Below are 23,081 nucleotides of genomic sequence, written 5' to 3'. Positions count from 1 at the left end.
CTCACAGCTTTTAACTGAGACCTGGTGTGATCGATAGGCATACTAGAGACACTGCACACAGTATCATTGGATTTTCCAGGAACTTTTCATTATGTGACCAACCAGACCTTGAAAAACATAGGCCTTGTATGTAATGTTGTCAATTCATAAAATTAAATCTTCGCTATTAAATAAAATAAAAACTCAACTGAAAAGAAAAAAATCCAGTTGTAAACATTCCAGTATTTGTTCCTGCAATTTTTTTTTTGAGAGAAAGCCTGCAGAATACTATCAAAGTATTAAAAAAATATGTATTACCATTTGAATGGAATTAAAAGAAGTATGCAAAAACAGTCTTGCCTTATGTATGCTGCTGCATTGTCCTGTATGTGTAGATTTAATTTCAGCTGTGGAGGAAATAAATTATAGCTGAAAATTTTGCAGTCGATAAACAAGGATGTTTACATAGGGCCAAAAAATTATTGCTTGAGTAATTAAAACATATTTCATTTGTCATATGTTCGGAGATACTTGTTGTAAAATGATATTCAGAAGTATTTGTAAATTAATTTTTTAAATGAATAACTTTGTTTCAGCAATGTAAAGCATTCTTCTTTAATATTAAAGATCAGAGTCAGCACTAATTTTGCTGCCTGGGTGGGTGGGTGGGGGGGAAGTTTCTCTAATTTATAAATTTTTTTCCTTTCCATATTATGAGAGATTTTGTAGGAATTGAAATTATGTAAAGCAGACACATATTGAATTTTCATTTGCTAATCATAAGATTTATGAGCTGCTTTATGATGTGATTATATGACTTTTGATTAGGATGTTTGGTTTCCAAAATGATTTACTCCTTGGATCACCAACACATAAAATCAAAATTACCTTGAAGAGAATCAATAAGTTATAAATTATTAAATAATTAGATATCAATAACTGAATAATGTCAAGACATTGACTCTTACCTTTTGAGTAATAGAAATCTAAGCAGTTTTATGCCTGCAGTGGCTTTAATTTATTCTTGGTGTGGCCATATCATTGATCTCAGACCTTGATGTAGAATTTCAGTACATGTATGTCTTTCCTATTACTGCTTTTCAAAAGAGTTGTAAAAGCGCAAAGTGCCCCCACCCCCTAAAAAAACTCCATTATTTCTTTCCAAAAGATTATTTAAGAAAAAAAAGTCTCTTTATCAGGTTTTAGTTATTCAAAACATTTATAAGCACTTGTTATCCAAAAGCATAGCAAGTATGATAGTTTTAAGTTTATTTGTGGTGATTCATCTTGATGTTTGTAATGAAACTGTTTCACTTGTTCTCATCAACTTTCAACAGCAGAGTTAAATTCTAGTTCTTCATCTATGTCTTCATTATTATGTTTTTCCTCATTGTCAAGCATATTCTTATAATTTAAATCCGTTCTGTATTCTAATGAGTTGTTTTTAACATTTCAGTAAATTATAAAACAGGTTTAACTTTTATATTTTATGATGTGGTTATTTACTGATAACATGCATTCTGATAGAAAATGCTGCTGACCGATAATTGGAGACACCAGTTTCAGATCTTTAATATTCATTATAAATTTGTTCATTATGTTGCACTTTTAACTAAAATTAGCATAATTAATAATAAGGTTTTAATAACATAAAAGACACAATCTATTATAATTTTTGTGTGTTCTATTTTGCTTACATCAGATACCAACAAAAGAACCTAAAATTTTATTTGGCCTTCCGAATAAGCAAAATTTATTATATTACTTAGTGTTTTTAAATCGCATTTTGGCTGTCTAGTAGAATAAAGTAACAAATGCAGCAGTTTTGTTGTAGAAATATCATTTTTGGGAGTATCTGATCATGTCATTTCCAAATGTTTGTAATGGACAGGAAAAACAATAACATCTCTGTAAAGTGTTGATGATTGCATTAAATATCATTGATGTTCTCAAGCTATTTACACAGAAACTCTAAATTTGAGAGTGTTCTTTAAATGAAGCTACTGCATAAAAATCAAACTAAAATAATAATTCTAATAGTTCATTAAGATTTGGTATAGCTTCTTTTCATTATTCTTTCATGAGACGAAAAATTAGTGAATATTTAGCCTTTAATGTGTCATCAGTCCATGGAACTCTAGCGCTGTGTTTAACATAAGACTTTTAAATACCTGTGGGGAGGAGGGAGTATATCATGTGTCTTGCTATTTTCATTATTTTCAGTGAAAGTATTGAAGCACATTTTGTCGTGGAATAAAATAATTAATCAGACCAACCCCTGTTTATAATTGCCAACCACTGTGTATGAGACCAACCACTGCATATTAGTAATTTGATATTTTGAAAAATTATAATTTTATTTATGGATGTGCAAAATTCAGTCGTACCATCAGTGCGTGAATTTCCACTACAGTAGTAAAAGGAAAAAAGATTAACATAACATGTAGTCCCCCCCCCTCCCAGGAAAATTGTCGATTGAAACAGCAGCATTTTGTATGGTATTTTATTGAATTTATGTGTTAAAAATTTAAAAAGCTGAAGTTTATTCAAATATGCAATTATGGGAAGCATACCTTTTTCTGCTGCAAGTCATTATAAAATTTATGCAAATTGAGCAGATGTTTACTTTTATTTGTATTTTAGCCCACCTTTATTTTCCTAGCATGTGATATTCAACTATTTAAAGGCAAAAACTAAATACACTTAATTGGAAATAGGGCAACATTAAAAACTAGCTCATTTACAACATCTGTAAGCAATATATGCTAATGGAAGTAGACAAAATTTCTGATTTCACGTTTAATAAACTATCATCTTTCCTTAAATTACTTTAAAAATTGTTATACAGTTATAATTTTACAAAAATTAACTTTTAAAAAGTAAAATATTTAAGCATGTGATATGTAAATAAAAACCAGCTTGTTAAATTTCATTAAACAAGCTTTCATTAAATAAATTTAATGTTAAATTTCATTATGGAATAATAAATAAATGAAACTGAGAATTGTGCAAATTAGGGTCATGCTCTGATTTAGCACTATTATCACTTTTGAAATCTTCACCAGACATATTTAATATTTAAATTTACATATGTCTAAAAAAATTCAAATTTTTTTGGAAATATGCCCAAAAAATATTTAAGATGATGAGTAAAGTTTTATAAATAAATTTTTTTTTTTAAAAACTGTATGAAAATTTATTTAAGAATAAAAATGTTTTTAGTAAATGTGGGAAAAATATCCGAATTCTAGTTGAATTAAACTTAAATTTCAGTTTTTCAGAGAAAGCAAGGAAGTTTAGTTTAAAAGGAAATGTTATCAAACATAACATTAACAAGCTAAAATTTTAAATGTTAATTAAAAAGAAAAGAAAAACTGCCAATGTGATTTTTACTAAATTTGGTATTTTGGCATAATTTGAGACAGAGAATCACACTGCCCCCCCCCCAATATCAGTATGGCATTTCCGAAAAAGTCCAATGTTTTGGCAAAACACGTATAGGAAGAATGCTATATGTACATGTAATACATATATTGTGCTTTTGAGGCATGAAAAATGCAAGCTGAATTTCATCAATTTACCAACTGCAACAGGAAATGTAGACCTGTATCCTCTCCTCCCCCGTTTTTTTCTTACTATGCATAAAAGATATTACGGAAACATGATTACTGACTTTTATTTCCTTAAATGCTCCTTAGATATATACTTCCAGTTGCAAAACTATTCAAAATAGAGTATTTTATGAAAAATTTCAACATTTGGTGTTGGGGTTCTGGAAAAACTTTTTGTGTGGTCCTTGCACCAAATCTATGATTCTTTTTTTTTTTTTTTTTTTTTTTGCGTTTTCATATTGCTGTTGAATTACGTTGAACTTGTTAAATCACCGTATGTGCTAAATTAAATTTTGAGGAATAGATTCTGACTATTTAAACTTGTAACAAACTTGTTACAATACGGTGTAGTTGACTAACTGATTTCACATTGCGCACATAGATTGACGGAGCCGTAAATATCTTGAAGATTAGAATATGAAGGCATTAATTAACTAATTCGCTTTCACAATCATAACCGCAATTTTTATGAGTATGATAACACTTCTGTGAAGCAGAGGCGCATTTTGATGATTTAAAACACCTTCCTTTTTTCTCTAAATATATGAGTTGGTGGTACACTTCGTTTTCACTGTTGTTAACACTTTTGGACTTGCAGATAAGCAGATACATTTTATTGAACTTGCAAATACTCAATATCCAGTATGAATTTCCGTTACACATGGAAGTTTGAAGAGTTAGCTGGTTAATGACACTGTGATGACGTTTCCATTGGAATTATTATGCACACAATATGAATCCTGTCGGACTCAATTGTGATGAAAATAAACTTGGAAATAATGACGAGCAAAAATTTTGGAGGCGTAGTGTTGATCCATAATGAATAAGAAATTGGAGGTGAAGGCACATTAAATATTCATTTTATATTTCAGCAAAAATGTTGCGGCCATAATCAAGTAGTATTCGAAAAAGCTTACATTTTTAGATAAATTTGCAGTAAGATAGCAGGAATGGACAGACAGCAGTCCAGTTAGGCCAAAGCATAGAAAGCAAGTGCATAAGGTTCAGAATGAAATCTTAATTCAGACTGAGTTAGTTTTGGTTCTCAATGCATTTTGATAGGATAGTTAATATTGCTGTGAAATTGTTATTGGCTGCTTGAGTTTTAGTTCCATTTACATCATCAGAATTATGTAAGAGTATTATGACATAGATTTTTCTCGAAATGACGCAGTGTAAATAGAAGTTACTATTTTTAGAATACAGAAGGGAATTAATTTTCGCTGCTAATTTAATTTTTTTACATATTCTGTATTTTTCTTACATATATTATATGAGAATTTGGACGATTCATGCATGGACAGCCATTTCCTTCAAGAGAAAGCCTGCACTCTGTGAGACTTCATTTTAATATAAAGAAAGGAAAGGATTTGTAAACTGTCTATGATTAAATCCACAAATGCAGTTTCAAAAACATTTTAGAGACTGAAAAGGTTACTATGTGCATTGTTGCTTTTGTTACACAGACACAATACTTACTAAGTATGCAGTTTATAACCAGCCATGACGCAGATTACATGGATACAATGACAGTAAATAAGTTAAATTTGCAGTTATGATAGTTAAATCATTTTAATACATGTACGTTACTTGTATTAAAATTATATTTTAATACATGCGACACCCCTTCTTGAAGATATCTGTTACAAATATACTCATTTAAATATTAGAGTATGTATACATGATGCCCAGACCATTTTGATATTTGGACATGGGAGCTTATTGAAGTACCTCCATAGGTACTAAAGTTGAAGAATCATTAGCATTTGTACTAGCAGACTGAGACTCCTGTTTTTCAGGTATGTCAAACTCCAGATCTGCTGTAATTTCAAAAGAAGTACTAGAGGGCCCTCAATCTACCTGTGTTTCTCGTAAAAGTTTTTTCTGAGTTGTTTTGAATAATGCAAGATCTGGGATTCTGACATTAAAACTGACATCTGGCTCTCGTCTGATGATTCAAGCTGTACATAGTTGCATTATCTCCAGGAGAAAAAGTACAGTGTCTTTCCTGTCATAATAATGTCTTTGCTTTACTTGCATACTTAGCAAATCTTTCCTCTAAATTCTTAAAGATTTCTGCATTTAATAATTTATTGTGTGTGAGAATTTTGGATCTCAGCCTACAATCAAACATGAGTTGTGCTGGTGATAAATTTAATCCAGAAATCGTCTCTATTACAGTCTCCAAGAGCCTTCCTGAATATGACTTTTGCAATCCCTACTGTTATTTCTACCATAGGATTACTCTTAGGGTATTGTGGGTTTGTAAAAATACATTCAAAATCCCAGTACTTGGCAAAGTCCTTAAATTTGGAGTTGTTGAATGGAACACTTACAACTAAAGAAGGTATCCCATATTAAGAAAAAAAAGCTTTTATTCTGCTACTGATTCATATTACTATTTTATTAATTGGTTTCTGAGTCTCAGTCCACTTAGAATAACAATATAACTAAATAATTGTCATTTCTGTTTTCCCTGCTATCATTACCTCCTTTATTAAATGGCTTTTGTAGAATTGCATGTGATAAAAGAGGCTATTTAGTATTGGCTCTTTGAAACTTCTAACATTCTTCAAATTGCAGTATCATAGACTCAGTACTTGACATATGTGGCCAATATATTATCTCTTTTGTCCTGTTTTTACTTTGTCAACATCAGAATGCCCTTCATGAATTAAAGGTAATTTATAATTTTTCAGCAATGATGATATAACAATTTTAGAACCTTTAATACTAGAAAAACAGAAACTTAATATACACCTATGTTGCCCCAAAATAGTCAAAATGACTGCATTGTAAAAAATAATGTGTAAAAAAATTTGTTTAAAATTAATTTTTAACATTTTTTATATTATTTACAGTTATGTATCAAGTTATTAGTAAATATTAGCAGTAAAAAAATTACTTGGAAAAGAAATAATTTATGCATTATTATTTGTACATTTTTTGAAGATGAAAGTGGAAATCTTTTTATGTGTACATCTTCCATAAACAAACTTTTGACATTTTTCACATATATCATATGTTTTGCTGTTGTGGCAAAGTCGTACTTGACAAATTTTGCGTTTGTTAGAATGGGTTGCATTTGATGATGTTGCAGTTGATCTTTGTGGGTCTTCATGTTCTGATGACTTTTTCTGTCTTGCAGCTCTGTTCGGTGGAAAGCTGTTCTGCTAAATGAAACAAGAACTCTTTTCATTATATTTGTATTCCTGTCATTTTTTTGTAAAGGATCCAAGTATTTATAGCAACCAAATCTAAAATATTGAAAAATATTTGGAGGGGTCATCTATGAGAACTAGCTTTTATTGTATATTTTCTGGCCATTTGATCTGTCATATCAACTCCAAATTTTGTGCTGTTATAAAATTGAATAGATTCTGTTAACATTTTTTTTAATTATTTTTATCAATTTTGTCCAAATTTATGCTTAGAACTTAGAACAGCTACTTTTTTATTTGGTTTGCTCTTAGATATTGTAAGAACAAAATTCTCCAATTTATGTAGCAGAGTGGAAAAACGAGGCATGTTATCCTTCATTTGTTTGGCTAATTTGGGTAGTTCTCTTTTCTTTCCTTTAATAGTTCCAGCTAGAGTTGTTTTTTGGCCAATAATTTTGTTGCGAGTGACATGCTAGTGAAAACGTTATTAGTCGTGATATTTCTTTCACAGCTTGCATATGGCTCAACAAGTTTCAGAACAACGTACAAGTACTACTTTAGCTTATTGAGAAACTGCATTTTATCAAATATACACCCAAATCGACAATTTATCACATACTTGTACATTGTACATGTGACGGTAACCGAAAAAAATTAAAACTGTTATTTCAATACAGAGCTGAACTCGTCATATAAGAAATTTTCTCAATTCAATAATTATTTAAAATTTCTCAAGCAGTTAAAATGACTGCTTTTGGGCAATATAGGTATAACACACACACATATATATATATATATACCAGAAATGAAAGAAGGCGGTTAACTACAATTATTGATAAACACATTTATATGTTGTACAAAAAGTCACAAAATTCTAAGAACATTATATATATAATTGTTTTTCTAATTGAAATTAAAAAGCAGACCAAAGACTTCTTTGGGCAATCTAGTGTTAAGAAGTCCACATTCAATATGTATGTCATTTTTTATTTTAAAGTATTTTATGTTATCTGGAATTTTCTCTATGCTAGTTGGCTATTTGTTTTAAAATATTCAAACACTAGTTTTAATGTAAGACTCAACAGCTTTCCGAAACTGAATCATGCTTCTTTCTCTTGTTGGAAGTTGCTTAACAGTATAAACGATTGTTAATCTATCTGGATCATCAGCTATTTTATCTTTGAGATGGATTTCTGAAAGTGTATCTGGAAGGTACATCCCACTTCCTTTGCATATTGAATTTGAAACTGATACTACAATAATTTCAACATTTCTCTGTAATCTTGGGGGGGGGGGGTGGGATATTATATATTGATTTATTCATGATGGCTAGTAGCTTATGATCACTTTGAAATATGAATTTTTCTGCATACAACGTTGTATTTCTACAGAGTAAAAACAGTTCTTTCTCTCTGTCTTTTCTTCTGATCTTTCTTTCTCTGTCTGATCATAATTTTGTTCAATCATAAATGAGACTCCGAGATGCATATGATACAAAAACCCTTTTGAATTAGATGTACTCCTGTACCATCTTTTGAACTGTTATATGACATTGTGTTTAGACTTGTTAAGTACTTTAAAAATAGTTGACTAGCCTAATAAACATTTAATCTGTTTAAAAGCATTTTCATGCTCTAACAACCAACTTAATTCTGTGTAAGTTTTTAAGATTTTTGAGAAGAAACATAATAATGGAAGTATTTGGGTATGAATGGATACATAATTCACCATATCGGTAAGTCTTATAACACCTCTTTTACCAGTAGAAATTTTCATATCAGTGGTTACCCTCACATGCTGTAGATCTGCCTTAATCCCTTCAGGTACCTTGCATTTGAAATTTTCAGGTTCAATCTTAATGTTGCAGTGTATTGGGCTTTTCAGAACATTTGTTAATGTTTGTCATTCTCACTTTTCCACTCTCCCTTTGGCAATAACATCGTCAAAATATGCCTCTATATTTTCTATATCATCAAGCAAATTAAAATTTCACTTTTGGAATACCTGAGGCTGATGGTATTCTAAATGGTAATCTTAGAAACTGGTACTTGCCGAAAAGAGTATTAAATGCAGACAAATCTGCAGTATGTTCATCTAAAGCCATTCGCCAAATTCCATCCTTTAAATCAAGGATATAAAATACTGTCTTTCCTTCTAACCTGCTTATTAACTTCTCTTCAGTAAGTGTTATATTATGTTCATATTTCATGGCTTTATTTAAATTTCTAGGATCCGAACAAATCCTTAAGCTCCCATTTGCTTTCTCAACCAATACCAGACTGTTACCCAGTCTGTTGACTTACTAGCTTTACAAACAGCTCTTTGGGATTCTAAATTATTTAGTGTTACCTTAAGGTTATTTTAAAGTGAGATTGGAATTTATCTTTGGTGGATTAATCATAGCTTTAATTTCAGGATTCAGCTCACCAGGAAACTTTAACTCCCAAAAATGTCACTATATACTTTTATGAGATCCTCTTTAGCAGGGTGAATGAATCAGACAAATTTTTCGTACCAAATTTAATCTATGACAAGTTTTTAAACCTAAGATTACTTTGGAAGATAACTTTTACAATAAATGTCAATGCAATATTACTGTAATAATTTACACAACATTTCAGTAACACTTCACCTTCTGGTTTTAACTTAAAATTACAACACAACATTGATGTTACATTTAGTTTATTTAGCTGATGATCTGTTGAGAGCTTCATGTTCTTAAGTACAGTTATCTATCTGACAGTATCTATCTCTGAATCCACATTTTGCTTATTATTATTCACTTTTCATTAGCTGTTGTTCCTTAGCTGTTGTTAGCGTGCTGACCACTACACTAAGTTCTGCGTATAGCTACAAAATGATTCTTCCTTTGCATTTAGCACAGTTTTCCATAAGCTGTGAATAAACTTTTATGTTCCTTTTATATATTTCAAATGAAACACATTAGCCCTTGCACTGTTTTTTTTTTTTCAAATTAGCTGCCCCTTTTGAATGTTTTACACTTTATCTTGATTTCGTGGATTTGTGAAGCAGATGTTAATGTTTCAAACTGAAGTCTGTTAGTCTCTGCTCCTTGAAGAAAGTCAGCTTTCTTTAATCAGGTCTGATTTCCTCAGCAAACATTCTCGCAGAGATTTTTCTCTTATACTCAGAACTAACTGATTTAATTAATTTCAGCTTCTGTGTCAAGCTTGAAATAAATTATATTATTTTCAATGTTAACTCTTTTTATTCATAAATTATCTAATGCATTAATTGGTACCAAATCAACATTCATGATGTGTTTTGAAACATTATCAATATATAAATCCACATTTTGCTTATTATTATTCACTTTTCATTAGCTGTTGTTCCTTAGCTGTTGTTAGCGTGCTGACCACTACACTAAGTTCTGCGTATAGCTACAAAATGATTCTTCCTTTGCATTTAGCACAGTTTTCTATAAGCTGTGAATAAACTTTTATGTTCCTTTCATATATTTGAAATGAAATACATTAGTGCTTGCACTGTTTTTTTTTTTTTTTTTTTTCAAATTAGATGCCCCTTTTTGAATGTTTTACACTGTTTGTCTTGATTTCATGGATTTGGAGCAGATGTTAGTGTTTCAAACTGAAGTCTGTTAGTCTCTGCTCCTTGAAGAAAGTCAGCTTTCTTTAATCAGGTCTGATTTCCTCAGCAAACATTCTCGCAGAGATTTTTCTCTTGTACTCAGAACTAACTGATTTCTGATTAGCATACCTTCTTATTCACCATTCACAGTATATTCTGTGAATGGTGTCATAAACTCCATTAAGTGTTGAACCTCTTCTTTCAAATACCTTATTCTATCTCTGAATGCAATAGTTTGTAAACATTTCCATAGTTTAAGATTTTCCCTTCCTTTTACTTTCCTCTCATTTGAAGTTATTGAAAATCTCCACATTTTCTTCACCTAGGAGATTAAGTAAAATGGCCATCTTTGTAGCATATTGCTTCTCTATAGCTTTCCTTTCTTGCTGCTATCAGGTAATTTTTAACCTTTTGGCTCCATTTGTTCCATGTTTTAGCTAAGTTGCTGCATTTAAATTTGATTTCACTTGGAAAATAAAATCTTTGATTCACGATAATAATTGGAACACTTAAACCATGTAATCTGTGCATGACACTCAATGGTTTGGTTTGCTAGTGTATAGTATCTGTGTGGCAAAGGGTCACTCATAATACCCTGTGATACCTCATGAGTGGTGGGGAAAGAGGGATTGGAGTGTTTTCCTTCAAAACTAGGACAGAGCTGTATACAATGTATGGTGAAATTCTGGTGGCCTGCCCATTTATACCTGTGCTTTATATTTTGCTTACTTAATGGTGTTTTTTCAAGTTATTATAAGTACAGAAAATGCATGAATGAGGGAGCTTAATAAGATCTGTGTTTGGAGCATTGCATAACTTTATTGATATGATTATACTTTAAATATGAACCATGCTTAATATCACAAATGTCACAAAGGAAAAAAAAAAATTGTCACAAAAGCAGTTTTGAATGTATTTTGAATTATCTATTTTTTAGTGTGAAATAGTTTATTTTTAATTTAGTATATTTTTTCCTCTTTTATTTGAAAATAATTTTAGGTTTAATAGCCAAAGTGAAAGATACAGCAGAAAATGCAGCACAGAAAATTCAAGCAAAAGCAGAAAGTGTAGGGTTTAAAACAACATCTGGTGAAATAACCATACGTCGAAAGGTATTGTTTTTAGCTCGGATTGCCAACAATATTATGTGTATTTATATATATATTGCATGTAAATATCAGTTTCTGAATAAAAATTTCATGGAATATGTGATATATATTGTTAAGAATTAAAAAATATATCTTGGATGAAAAACTGCATAGGTTTTTATTAATAAAAATTGACTACAGTCAGAAGTGAAATGGGAATTGTATCTTTAATTTAAATTTTAAGTTTTACCATTTTTCATTACATAAGTTATTTTAAAATTCATGCACTGTTATTTATCTGAATATTTCATTAAAAACTTAAGTAGTTTGTTTATTTGCAATTATTAAGTTTTTATTCTTGCAACTTTTCCCCATGTGATTACTAGTAGTAATTTTTTTTTTTTTTTTTTTTTTTTTTTAATATTTAGACAGTCACATGAAATTTGCTTAATTCCAGATTAGTTTGATGTTTTTGTTGGCTTCCTTCTGTCTTTAGATATGCAGATTTAAATGGAAGATACTAGTTTTCATAATTTAAGGAACAGTTTAAGAAATTAAGTATTAAAAAGCTTGATATGAAGGTTATTTTATGAAATTTGGAGAAAATGTATAATAGTGTTTTAAAATAAGATAAAAATATTTATGCATATTATAGCAAAAGATAATCACAAAGCAACTTGCCTGAAAATGAAGTGTGACAATGTAGTAGCAGAACCTTCAGTGTGCTGTGTAATCACCTTTTAAACAATAGAAGGCAAATAAATGTTTCAAAATGTTTTTGAAAATGTGAACTGTCTAGTAGGGAATAACAACCATTATTATATGAAAGTATGTATCTGCTGGTATTAGGTTGTAGAGTCATTAGGTATTTTTTGAAAGCAGGAGAGATGTAAAATGTGTGACGCCTTCGCCGGGAATCCAACTACGGACCTCTCGAATACGCGCCGAGTGTGCTGAAGGCAGGAGAAATACATTATATACTCCCCCTTTTAAAGGGTGACTGTGGTTTAGGGGACCCACTCATCAAATCCTGGTGGTGAAGAACCATCGTTCACCACTTTTTAGTTCGAGAACCACTGTAGGATCATTAGGTTATTTCGAAGCTGGAGAGATGAAAAATGAGCAAAGCCCTTGCCGGGAATCGAACCATGGACCTCTGGAATACACGCCCAGAGTGCTGACCACTACACTACGAATGCATGGCAAGAAGGTGGGAGAAAAACCTTATAAGGCGACCATTTGAGACTTGTGACCTTTCAGTATTGAACATTCCATATGTGCTTAGTTTAAGATGAGTTTGGAAAGGAGGTTGTGTATCCACATTTGTAGGGGCTTCATAAGTTATCCACTAGTTTGGTTTAGTATGGATGGGTGGTACTATCCAGAAATAAGGTTTTGCTTATTGGACCTGAATAAAGACCTGTATTACAGATCCTGAATATTTTTGACTTTGGCATATATGGGAATCATTTTAGTGAAATGGTAGTATTTTTTTCATGCATAATGTAACATGAAAATCTAACGAAGTTAATCTTTACCAGAAAAGTAAGAATACAGGGGCAAGTCTATTTAACAGTGAGTAAATTGTTATCTTACTAAATTGGCGGGATATCTCCAATCTGGTGATGGTTTTGACGACTAATTGTTATTGCCAAATTTTGCGAGAAATCATCAAAAGTCACCAAACTTGGTAACACGATGGTCATGTCCATGCGTAACTGTGATAATATGGTTGAATAATTGTAATTGATCTGTATGTAACTGTAACTATATCCTGATCTCATATGATTTCCAGTAATCTCAAGATGTGGAAAGTATCAGAGATTTCTCTGGCCAGGAAAAAACTATATAAGACTGGAGAGAGCATCAGTTTTGAAGTTGTTTAGTTCAGTGTGAGTTCGGAGTAATGAGAGATCTCCATAGTAGCTATGCCTGTTTAGATGTGCATTGCATTGTGTTTAATGTTCTTAGTAGTCTGAAGTGGTAACTACCGATTGTGCTTTGTGATACTGAGAAGAGCTGTACGAGTCTTGTAAAAAGTTCTAGCACTATAAAGTGTTCCTTTTTGTGAAATAAATTTTATCAGGCTACAATCGGTTCTGTGTGCATTCAATCTATTACGAGCTTGTACGCCTGTAATAACATCATCTCTGTGGTTTTAAAATACAAATAGTGTGTTTCAAAAAGAAAAAAAAAAAAAAAAAAAAAGATTTTGCCTGCAAGATTATACAGTTCTATTTCCTGCCATACACAGGTGTGACAGTCATAACTTGATAGGTCATAACTTGATACATTAAAGATTTATGTTCCTGTATTCATTATTTTCATTATAACAGTGTTATCAAAACAAAACTTATTCTCACTGTTGAGTCATTTGAAGCACACAAGGTGATTGCATGTTGTACTTTTGGCTTTCCATATCTGCAGGTCTGCCCTCTTATGATAAATTTTAGAAAAAAATTATTGCTGTAGTGCATTTCATAACTGTAGCAGTGCTGAAATTGATTAGCATTTTAAACTGCAGGACTTACGATACACGTAGTAAGTATATCTGACACAGCAAATGTTCCCCCCTCATCTTTCAGATAATTTATGGTACATTTTTACATTTTAAGAAATAACAGTTTGGTCTCTTTTTTTTTTTAAAGCACTGCATGTATGGTTGTATTTTAGTAGTTGTGCTTATTTACTTATGTTTCTACTAATCATGTATATTTAATTTTTGGCCTTTTTTATTCTATTTTATTATTCCTGTTTCAACATTTTTATTCAAAATTTATACCCTTATTGATTCATAATAATGTAACACTTTAGTTATTTTGTAATTGATCTTCTAACATGTATTTTTTAGCTATTAAAAAGTAATTAACATGACAACAATTCAGATTACAATAATAATTCAAGCATACTTTTTAAAGAATTATTGCTCCATTTTTTAATTTTTCTTTTTTGTTATTTACTTTTAGGATTGCTATTAATTAATGAGGATTAAAAAAGTTGCTTTATGAGCCTTTTTGCTTTGCTATTTTAGCTATACACATATGTCCACAAAAGTATTTATCTGGTCTTTATTTCGGCAACCAGTAGTCATAGCCATATCTTCTAGTTATAAAAAATGCTTTAAGTTATGCAACTACATATTTTGGCATTTAAAATTTAAAAGCATTAATTTTATAGAAATTACAAAATCTTAACTTTCACACCACCATGTCTTTATGCTTATATTTACAAAAATTGTATACACATTATAAAATTTAATAAATGAAAAAAAATTGACTTGCATACAACAAAAATTTACTGAAATATTTAATTTAACTTTCAAGATATTTACCATTATTTTTCACTTGCTTTGAGAGGATGGTTAGTAAATTAGAATAATTGAAGTTTGAATTTCCCATTGAATGTCATTCAATGATATTCCTTTGTGATTTACTAGTGTGCAACACTCTTTGGTTTATAATATATTGTATTTGGTATGCAGAAATTAATTCCTAAGTTTCCAAGTGCTAAAAATATGCTTACCAAAGAATTAGGATCTCGGTCACTTGCGAGTGTGAAGTTCTTTCATTGGTTACTGTGTGTGTGGTTTAACTAACATTTTTGGAACTCAACATCATAAATGCACCGGTTTTAAAGTGCATATTATATTATAATATATAACAAAAGTGCATATAATTTAGTTATATTATAAGGGGTACAAATTATAATTATTTTCATCTTAGGGGTATGTGATAAAAAGTTTGGAAATCTCTATTTTACAATACAAATTCTGTGAAGTTCTGTGAATAAGATCTCAGAGATCGTTTTTGAGAAGCTTTATATTGATCTATAATTTTCATGACAGAGTCTGCATATATAATCTGCATAGGAATGCTCATCACTTAATCTATTAACTTAAGAAACCTTTTTTCTAAGCTGACATTCTTAATTATCTATAAAAGCCAACCTTTTGCTCTGCAGTGTGGGTATGGCCCCTGAATATGGTCTGAAATTTTAAAATGAAATATCTTAGTCAAACTTTCTTGAATCAGAGTCATAAATTTTGTACTTTATTTCTTAAAATGAATGAAAATGCTTCCTGAATATATGTATAGGGACCATAGGGCCCTGAAAATGGTAGATTTTGTAATTTTTACAAACTCATTTCTTTTTTAAATTTAAAATGTCCAAACAGGAATATTTGCATCATTTAAAACCTTTCTGTTAGTGGGATTATGTGTCTACACCAACAGTTGAGAAAATAAAGGCTTTGTAAGAACTTTTAAAGGCTCGATGTGTACACATATATACACAACAGATAGTCATACATGTAGAAGTTTTGTATGTATAGGAGTTGTAAGAAATTCATATGGATGCAGGAGCAAATGCTTGCCTTTGTTGTTTGTATTATTATATGCCTATGGTTTTGTAAGGAATTGAATGCACACAGAACTAATGATAGCTTGATGAAACTTATTTTCCCAAAAGAAACGCTTTATAGTTCTGGAACTTTTCGCAGAAGTATTCATACAGTTCTCAGTATGACAGGTAACAATAGTGGTTACTATGTCAAACTATTAATAATGTTAAACACAAGACAATATAAAAATAAACCTCAAATACGTAAGCTCACACAGTGATCTCTCACTGCTCTGAGCTAAACCCTGAACTAAAACTAAACTGATGCTCTCTCTGATTTTATATAGTTTTCCCTCGACCTCTGAGAAATTTTTAGTGTCTTCAATTTCTTAAAAATTGCTGGAAGGCATACAGAGTTACAGTTACATACAACCGGATGCAATTTCAGTAATTTAGAGATTGGACCAGTTACAATCACAGAGGGATTGTACCAAAATGTCATGAAGTATGGTGACTTTGGTGATTTCTAGTCAAGTTTGATGGCAAAATTAATTGCCAAAATCATCACCAGCTTGGCGTGATATCTCGCCAATAGCCCCTAGGGTGACTGTAAGTGTAGGAGAAAGTTCCTTCCATTGAATCAGATTCTGTAACAACTTGTCACCTTCATTGAATTTGTGTCTTGTAGCTCTTGTGTCATTTTGAGTCTTCATCTTCTCTGTTGCCCACTTGACTTGCTTGCTGCCATGCAAAATTGTGCATCACTTCAAACCATGGCTGGAGATCCTGAATATACTCCTCAGTAGATGAAGGTGCATATGATTGGACGATTTCATTTTAAAATTTAGGGAAGTTCACTTTTTGAATGTCTTGAGGAAGAAGACGATTAAATGAATATTTAAAAAAATTTTAGAACCTTGCTATGCACTGACTATGAATAAGTATTTGGACATCTGTGATAGAAAAGAAAAACTAACTTTATTCAAAATCAATAGTTGGTAGAGCCTCCACGAGAGGTAATTACAGCGTGAACCCTTCGGGGCATACTTTCCCCAAGTCTTTGTATGACAGCTAGTGGTATTTTATTCCACTCGGCTTGGAGAAGACATAGAAGTTCCTTCACAGATTTTGCACTGGTAGTGCACCCCTGAATTCGGCGATGCAATTTGTTCCAGAGGTTCTCGATAGGGTTCAGGTCTGGACCCTGGGCAGGCCAGTCCATTCGATAAACTCCATTAGCACCATACCAAGCCTTGGTTAACGTCAAAACATGACAACTGGCATTGTCGTCCTGAAAGAAACAGGGGTCCAACCTGTAAAACTGCCACAACGTAGGAAGCACATTGTCATCCAAAATAGTGCAATAGGCATCAGAGTTGAGCTTACCATGAATGGGGACCAAGGGTCCCAGCCCATACCGGGAGAAACACCCCCAGACCATAATTCCACCGCTGAACTTGACTGTTGGCACATTGCATTCTGGCAGGAGACGTTCTCCAGGTAGACGCCAGACCCAGACCCTGCCATCCGAACGGTAAAGGGTGAACCTTGATTCGTCACTCCAAAGAACCCATTTCCACTGATCTACGGTCCAATTTCGATGTGCTTTGCACCACATTAACCGAGCAGCACGGTTGGACTTTGTGATCAAAGGCTTATGGGCAGCAGCACGACCATGAAAACCAAGCAGATGTGCTTCCTTATGGATGGTCTTCATTGAAACAATACTCCCGGATGCGTGTTGAAACTCCTCGCGGATGAGGGCCATCAGTTGGGTGCGGTTCTTCCGAATTTCTCTGGACAGCACTCGTCGGTCTCTATCTCCCAGTTTCTTTGGTCTGCCGACTCGGGGCACATTCCGACAATCACCGCTCACCTTCCACTTCTTAATAACATAGGCCACTGTCGATTTTGGGTACTTCAGATTGCTAGATATGTCCCTTAAGGATCGGCCACATTTGTGATACCTGATAATTATACCTTTCTCGAAATCAGAGAGCTCCGAACTGCGAGGCATCTTGCATGTGACTAAAGCGGATGCTGTTTCCTACATGATATATACCGGCAGAGTCCGTGACGTACCTTAGGACCGCAGATATCGTCATTTGCATAGGTGTCCAAATACTTATTGGTAGTCAGTGTATAAAGCTGTGTGTGTGTGAGTAGATACGATATAGAACTTTCAAATTCTGATGTTCTTTTATGTACACCTTCTCTCTATGTATTATGTATATATACACATTTTGTAATTAATGTACAGACGGAGGACAAAATAATGCGAACACCTGTGAAAAAGTATGACGTATTTCACACCTTCAGTACAGCCGTGCCACCTGCAACAGAAGTCTGTCACCTAGTGAGCGTGAAGAGGAAGGTATCAGTCTCTCAATAGCAGTCACCTGCGTTGCATGCTTTAATCGAACTGCCTGTGAGAAGTTGAAATGTCAGACCTGTCAGAGTTCCAAAGAGGCATGATAGTTGGAGCGCATTTAAGTGGTGCATCGGTTATGGAAACAGCAAACCTTCTGGAGTGTGCAAGGAGTACGGTATCAGCCGTTATGACAGCATACACAAAAGAGGGTAAGACGACGTCTTCAAAGCACAACAGTGGCCGAAAGTCAAAGCTGGCTGATAGGGATGGACAGGTCTAAAGCACAAGCAATTGTTATCCGAGATAACATCCAAAATGAAGAGTTCCCCAATGAAATGATCCATTTCAACAAAAAAGGACCCCATTTCAACAAAAACTGTCAAAAGGGAACTTGATGCTGCGAACATTTATTTCAGAGTAGCAATTCCTAAACCCTTGGTGAAAGCAACCAATCTTTTCAAGCGACGCGAATGGTGCAGAGATCACAAAGGCTGATTCCCGCAGCAGTGGCAACAAGTAATATGGTCAGATAAATCGTCATTCACCCTATTTCAGATGACCGTACGCATTTATGTCTCGAGAACGCCCAAAGAAGCGTTTCATCCTGACTGCCTCTTTCTGACTGTGAAGCAAGGGGGTGGCGCCATTATGGTATGGTGTGTGATATCTTGGTGCGGTCTTGGGCCACTTGCTGTTCTGCATGGGAGGATCACTATCTAAGCATTCTAGGGGATCATGTCCATCCTTTTGTCCAGACTGTATTCCTTGGAGGAGTGAACGCTTTTTCAAGACGACATTGCCCCTATCCACACTGCTAGGCATATTCAAGAATGGTTCGAAGAGCATGATGATGCAATTGAACATCTCGCTTGTCCCCCTCAGTCTCCGGACTTGAATATTATTGAACCTTTATCGCCATATTTGGAGTCCAAACTTCATCCCCGATTTCCACCTCCATACGGACTTTCAGAATTAGAGACTGCTCTGCAGGAGAAATGGCTTAATAATCCTTTAAATATTGTCCATGACCTTTATGAATCTATCCCACATCACATTCAATCTGTACTTCAGGGAAAGGGTGGTCCAACCCCCTGTTAATGAAGATTTTCCATTATTTCACAGGTGTTCGTATTATTTTGTCCTCCATCTGCAGGTATACTGTGTAAAAAAAAGGGGGAGACAGTTTTACATCTCCTGTTCCACTAGGCCGATTGACGAAATACAAATTGTGTTTTTCATGTCTCGAAAGCGCGACTTAGGATATGTATTAGATTTATATATAGCATTCTAATATAGGTATTTTGACACAAAATTGGCATGAAATTTCAGAAAATGTCCAATGACACAAAACTGGCATGACATTTCAGAAAATGTCCAATTTTGTGTCAAAATACCTATGTTAGAATGATGCCATATATAAATCTAATATATATCTTACGTCGCGCTTTCGAGACATGAAAAACGAAATTTGAATTTCATCATTCAGCCAAGTAGAACAAGAGATATAGAACTGTGTCCCCCTTTTTTTGCGCAGTGTACATTTTTTTGGGCATTATTTATGCTTTTATTGTTTTCAGTTGCAGCTGATTTTAACTAGAAATGTATTTTGCTTGTGAATGTATTTATATTCCTCATTTTGCATGCATTTATGAATTTATATTGTAGGATTCTGGGGGAAGTACTGCTAGTGCTGAAATTCCAAGTAAGAAGCAACGTCAAATGAATCTTGCTGAAGCAAATTTGACCATGGAAATTGCACAATTATTATTATCATTGTTACATGCATGGGGATTAGATGCTGAGTTAGATAGAGTATGTGAAAGTAAATTAGGATTGTTGCGCCCTATGAGACCTGTCTGTTTTGGGTTACTGTCTCGAGGTGGACATATGGCTTTGATATTGCCCACTTATCTGCATACTATACCTAATAATACTACCACCAAACCAGCATTTACTATGTGAGTAGAAATTTTATAATGGAATTTGATTTATTCATTTTCTTAATATGTTAATTGTTTTTTCATGTTATTACGAGGAGATTTTTTTTATCTGTTCATGTTTGTGTAATTTGGAAGCTTTTGCTTAATTAATGAGGTAATCCATCTAATGAATTACTTGTGCTCTGAAGGTATCATTTTCGTGGCTAAAAAGTGAAATCATTTTGCTTATCTGTTAGTTTGTAATAGTACTTTTTCATTCTGATGCTTATACATTAGGTTCCAAAAGTTAAGCACACAATGGTAAACCAACAAAAAGGAAAACACAAAGTTTTGATTAATGCCAAATTGCCCATAAGTGTAGCAAATTTATGCAGGAAAGAAAAGAAGCATTATGTACAAAGATGAAAATACTTAATTTTTGTAAATTATGTCACATTATAGTCATTAATGAATTGATGTTTTAACAAACAAATAAAAAAAAACCTTGCATTAATAAGGTATGTGACCACCCTGTACCATCATACAACCTTTGCAGCAATTCCCATGCTTTTAGTGACATGGTCAGCCATTGCAAATGTTAGCAATGGCCATTTATCCCTCCTTCAGTGCAGTTTCCAACTGTCTGAGATTGGCTGGAGAGGTAAGCATGCAAAGCATGCTACCGCACCCCAAAGATTTTCAGTTGGATTAAGGTTAGGGGAATATGGCAGCAACTCCATATGAGAAATGCCCCCGATGGATTTTGCCCCTATGGATTGGTTGGTTAGTGGAACACAGTACTTGGGTGTACAGTCTCATCATGTGGAGCCTTTAGCACAGAGTACTGAGTGAGAGTCCAAGTGATGCTAGAAACATTTATGTAACTATTGTGGTGACTTTTGTCCATGCATAATATAAATATGAATCAATTTTTGTGTGATTGCACTCCTTATCTTTTTATTAATAACATTAATTTATACATTTTAGTATATTAAAAAATGGAATGTAGTATAAATATTTAAATTAACTGTTCCCTGTTATGATTTAGATATAACGATCTATCAGCAATTAATAAAATTGTCAATGGTATTTTTCTTAATTAAATATTTGTAAACTTTTTTTTTTTTTTTTTTTTAATTATTAGTTTATCTGTGTTAATCTAAAATGAATGCTTTTTCCCCCATATTAGGGAAGGGAAACATGTTAGACTTGTACCTCCAGCTATTCCACCGGAACTTGTTGAAGAGGAAGAAAGAGCTCGAATTTTTTCATCAAAAGGGCACTGGGAACTATCTACTGCAATCACAACAACTCATTTATTAGCTATTATTGCTTTAGCAAATACTCTAATGTCCATGAATAGTGCTACATTTGTTCCAGAGCAAGAAAGGCGAAGAAAATTACATAGGTATATTGTGATATATTTTTGAATCAAAACTGTGTAGTAGAGTGGTTCAGAGTAAATGTTGGACATATACAATTTCACAAAGCAGTTTTAAACAGAAGAAATAATTTAAATAAAATGTTAAATAGCAATTGTGAATCAGTGTTCAAATACATACTTATTTATCATAAGCGAAAGGACTACATGAAATAAATGTTTAAATTTTAAAAGAGTGAAAATTAATCTCTAAGACAGACGGCTTATAATTTTGTGATTTTTCGTATTAGAAATACAAAAACTTCAAAATTTCCATGAGTAATCTGTTGTCATTAAACAGTGGTAGTTTGGTTTGAGTTCGAATCCCAGCTAATGGGTTGGCTGCATGTGCATTTTTGTAGTTTTCTCCATGTATAATGTGTATACAAGCCAGTTTCTATGAGTGCATCCATCCTGTTAGGCAGATAGCCTTTGAGTGTGTTGCGAATACTCAAATAAACCAAATCAGGGATATTAGGTTAATTATTCCTTGTTTTGTAGTTTTTGTTTTAATGATTTAAAATTGGAAAGCAATCTGAACAAGGTCTTTGGAAATTGGGATGTATAATAAAGTATTTTAAGTAACAGATATTGCAAAACTAGTAAAATAGTTACATAAATAGTTAAAATTATATAATTATGTGACTTTAAGTCATTCAACTTTACATAAATTAATCAAGTGATTTAAAGAGAAGGAATGCAACCAAAAATGAATCAAAAATAAAAAGCAAAGGTCTTTTACAGATTTTGAAGAACATTGGATCACACGATGTAAAAATATACCCAAAACTAAGTGCTTCCATATTGATTATGAAAGCAGAAGAGCATTTTGGGAAAAGATCAGACCCGAAAAGAGGAAGAATTATTATAAGAAAAAATAGTTTCAATAGGCAAGTTGCTCAGAAAAAACCCTTCATAAGCAAAATTATCATTTGAGAAGACTGAAATATGCAAAACTCTGTAAAAGTAAAGTCTTCATTTTAAAGGGTAGTTTTATTAATGGGTGAATACAAATTTAATATCCTTCATCTTGGATGGACAAACATGTTCCGAGAAGGCCAAATGAATTAAGATTATATAGAGGGGGAAAAATTATCTCTTAAACATTGTAGTAAATTAATATGGGAATCAAGCTGCTGGGCCCCATATTCTTCATATCTTTAATGGCATAATGGATCAAAATACGTACGTACAACTACTGAATGATGTGAAAGAGATGCTAAAAATTTGGTCCTAAACAATTTTTTTTCATTTTTATCAAGCATAAGCTCAAAATTCTCAAGCATAAAGCTTTTAAATATGTCTTTATGATTGCCCACATTATAGATGTGCCCCCCTCAATCTCCAGACTTAAATGCAATTGAAAAGTTAAGGGCACATTTGGAAACAAAATTAAAAAAAGTCATGTCATATCCAGTTCAAAAGATATAGAAAAGGTGTTCAAAAGAGAATGATCAAAAATTGCTTATAGTTATGAAAAATTAGTTTGTTCTCTCTTGAACAGATTAAAAGCTGTTGCATCAAATAAAGGCTTACCAACCAAATACTGAATTTTATTTAAATAATGCATATTAATTACAACAAT

General features: G+C 32.6%; 1 protein-coding gene across 6 annotated transcripts in view; it reads left to right on the top strand.

Annotated features, from left to right (window-relative positions):
* Rbcn-3B (WD repeat-containing protein Rbcn-3B) overlaps positions 1–23,081 on the top strand; it is a 130,200-nt gene that overhangs the window by 77,375 nt on the left and 29,744 nt on the right. For all 6 annotated transcript variants that reach the window (XM_035354307.2, XM_035354304.2, XM_035354305.2 and 3 more), the window contains 3 exons: positions 11,360–11,472; positions 19,823–20,115; positions 21,266–21,484. In XM_035354307.2, coding sequence (XP_035210198.1) covers positions 11,360–11,472; positions 19,823–20,115; positions 21,266–21,484 — 625 coding nt within the window. The remainder of the gene's footprint in view (positions 1–11,359; positions 11,473–19,822; positions 20,116–21,265; positions 21,485–23,081) is intronic.

This window comes from Stegodyphus dumicola, chromosome X1 (assembly GCF_044657685.1).
Source record: "Stegodyphus dumicola isolate Sdum_Otavi_A_Nest chromosome X1, ASM4465768v1".
NCBI classification, from domain to species: domain Eukaryota; kingdom Metazoa; phylum Arthropoda; class Arachnida; order Araneae; family Eresidae; genus Stegodyphus; species Stegodyphus dumicola.
Note: the sequence above shows the minus strand (reverse complement) of the source record. Positions and strands in the feature narration are given on the sequence as shown.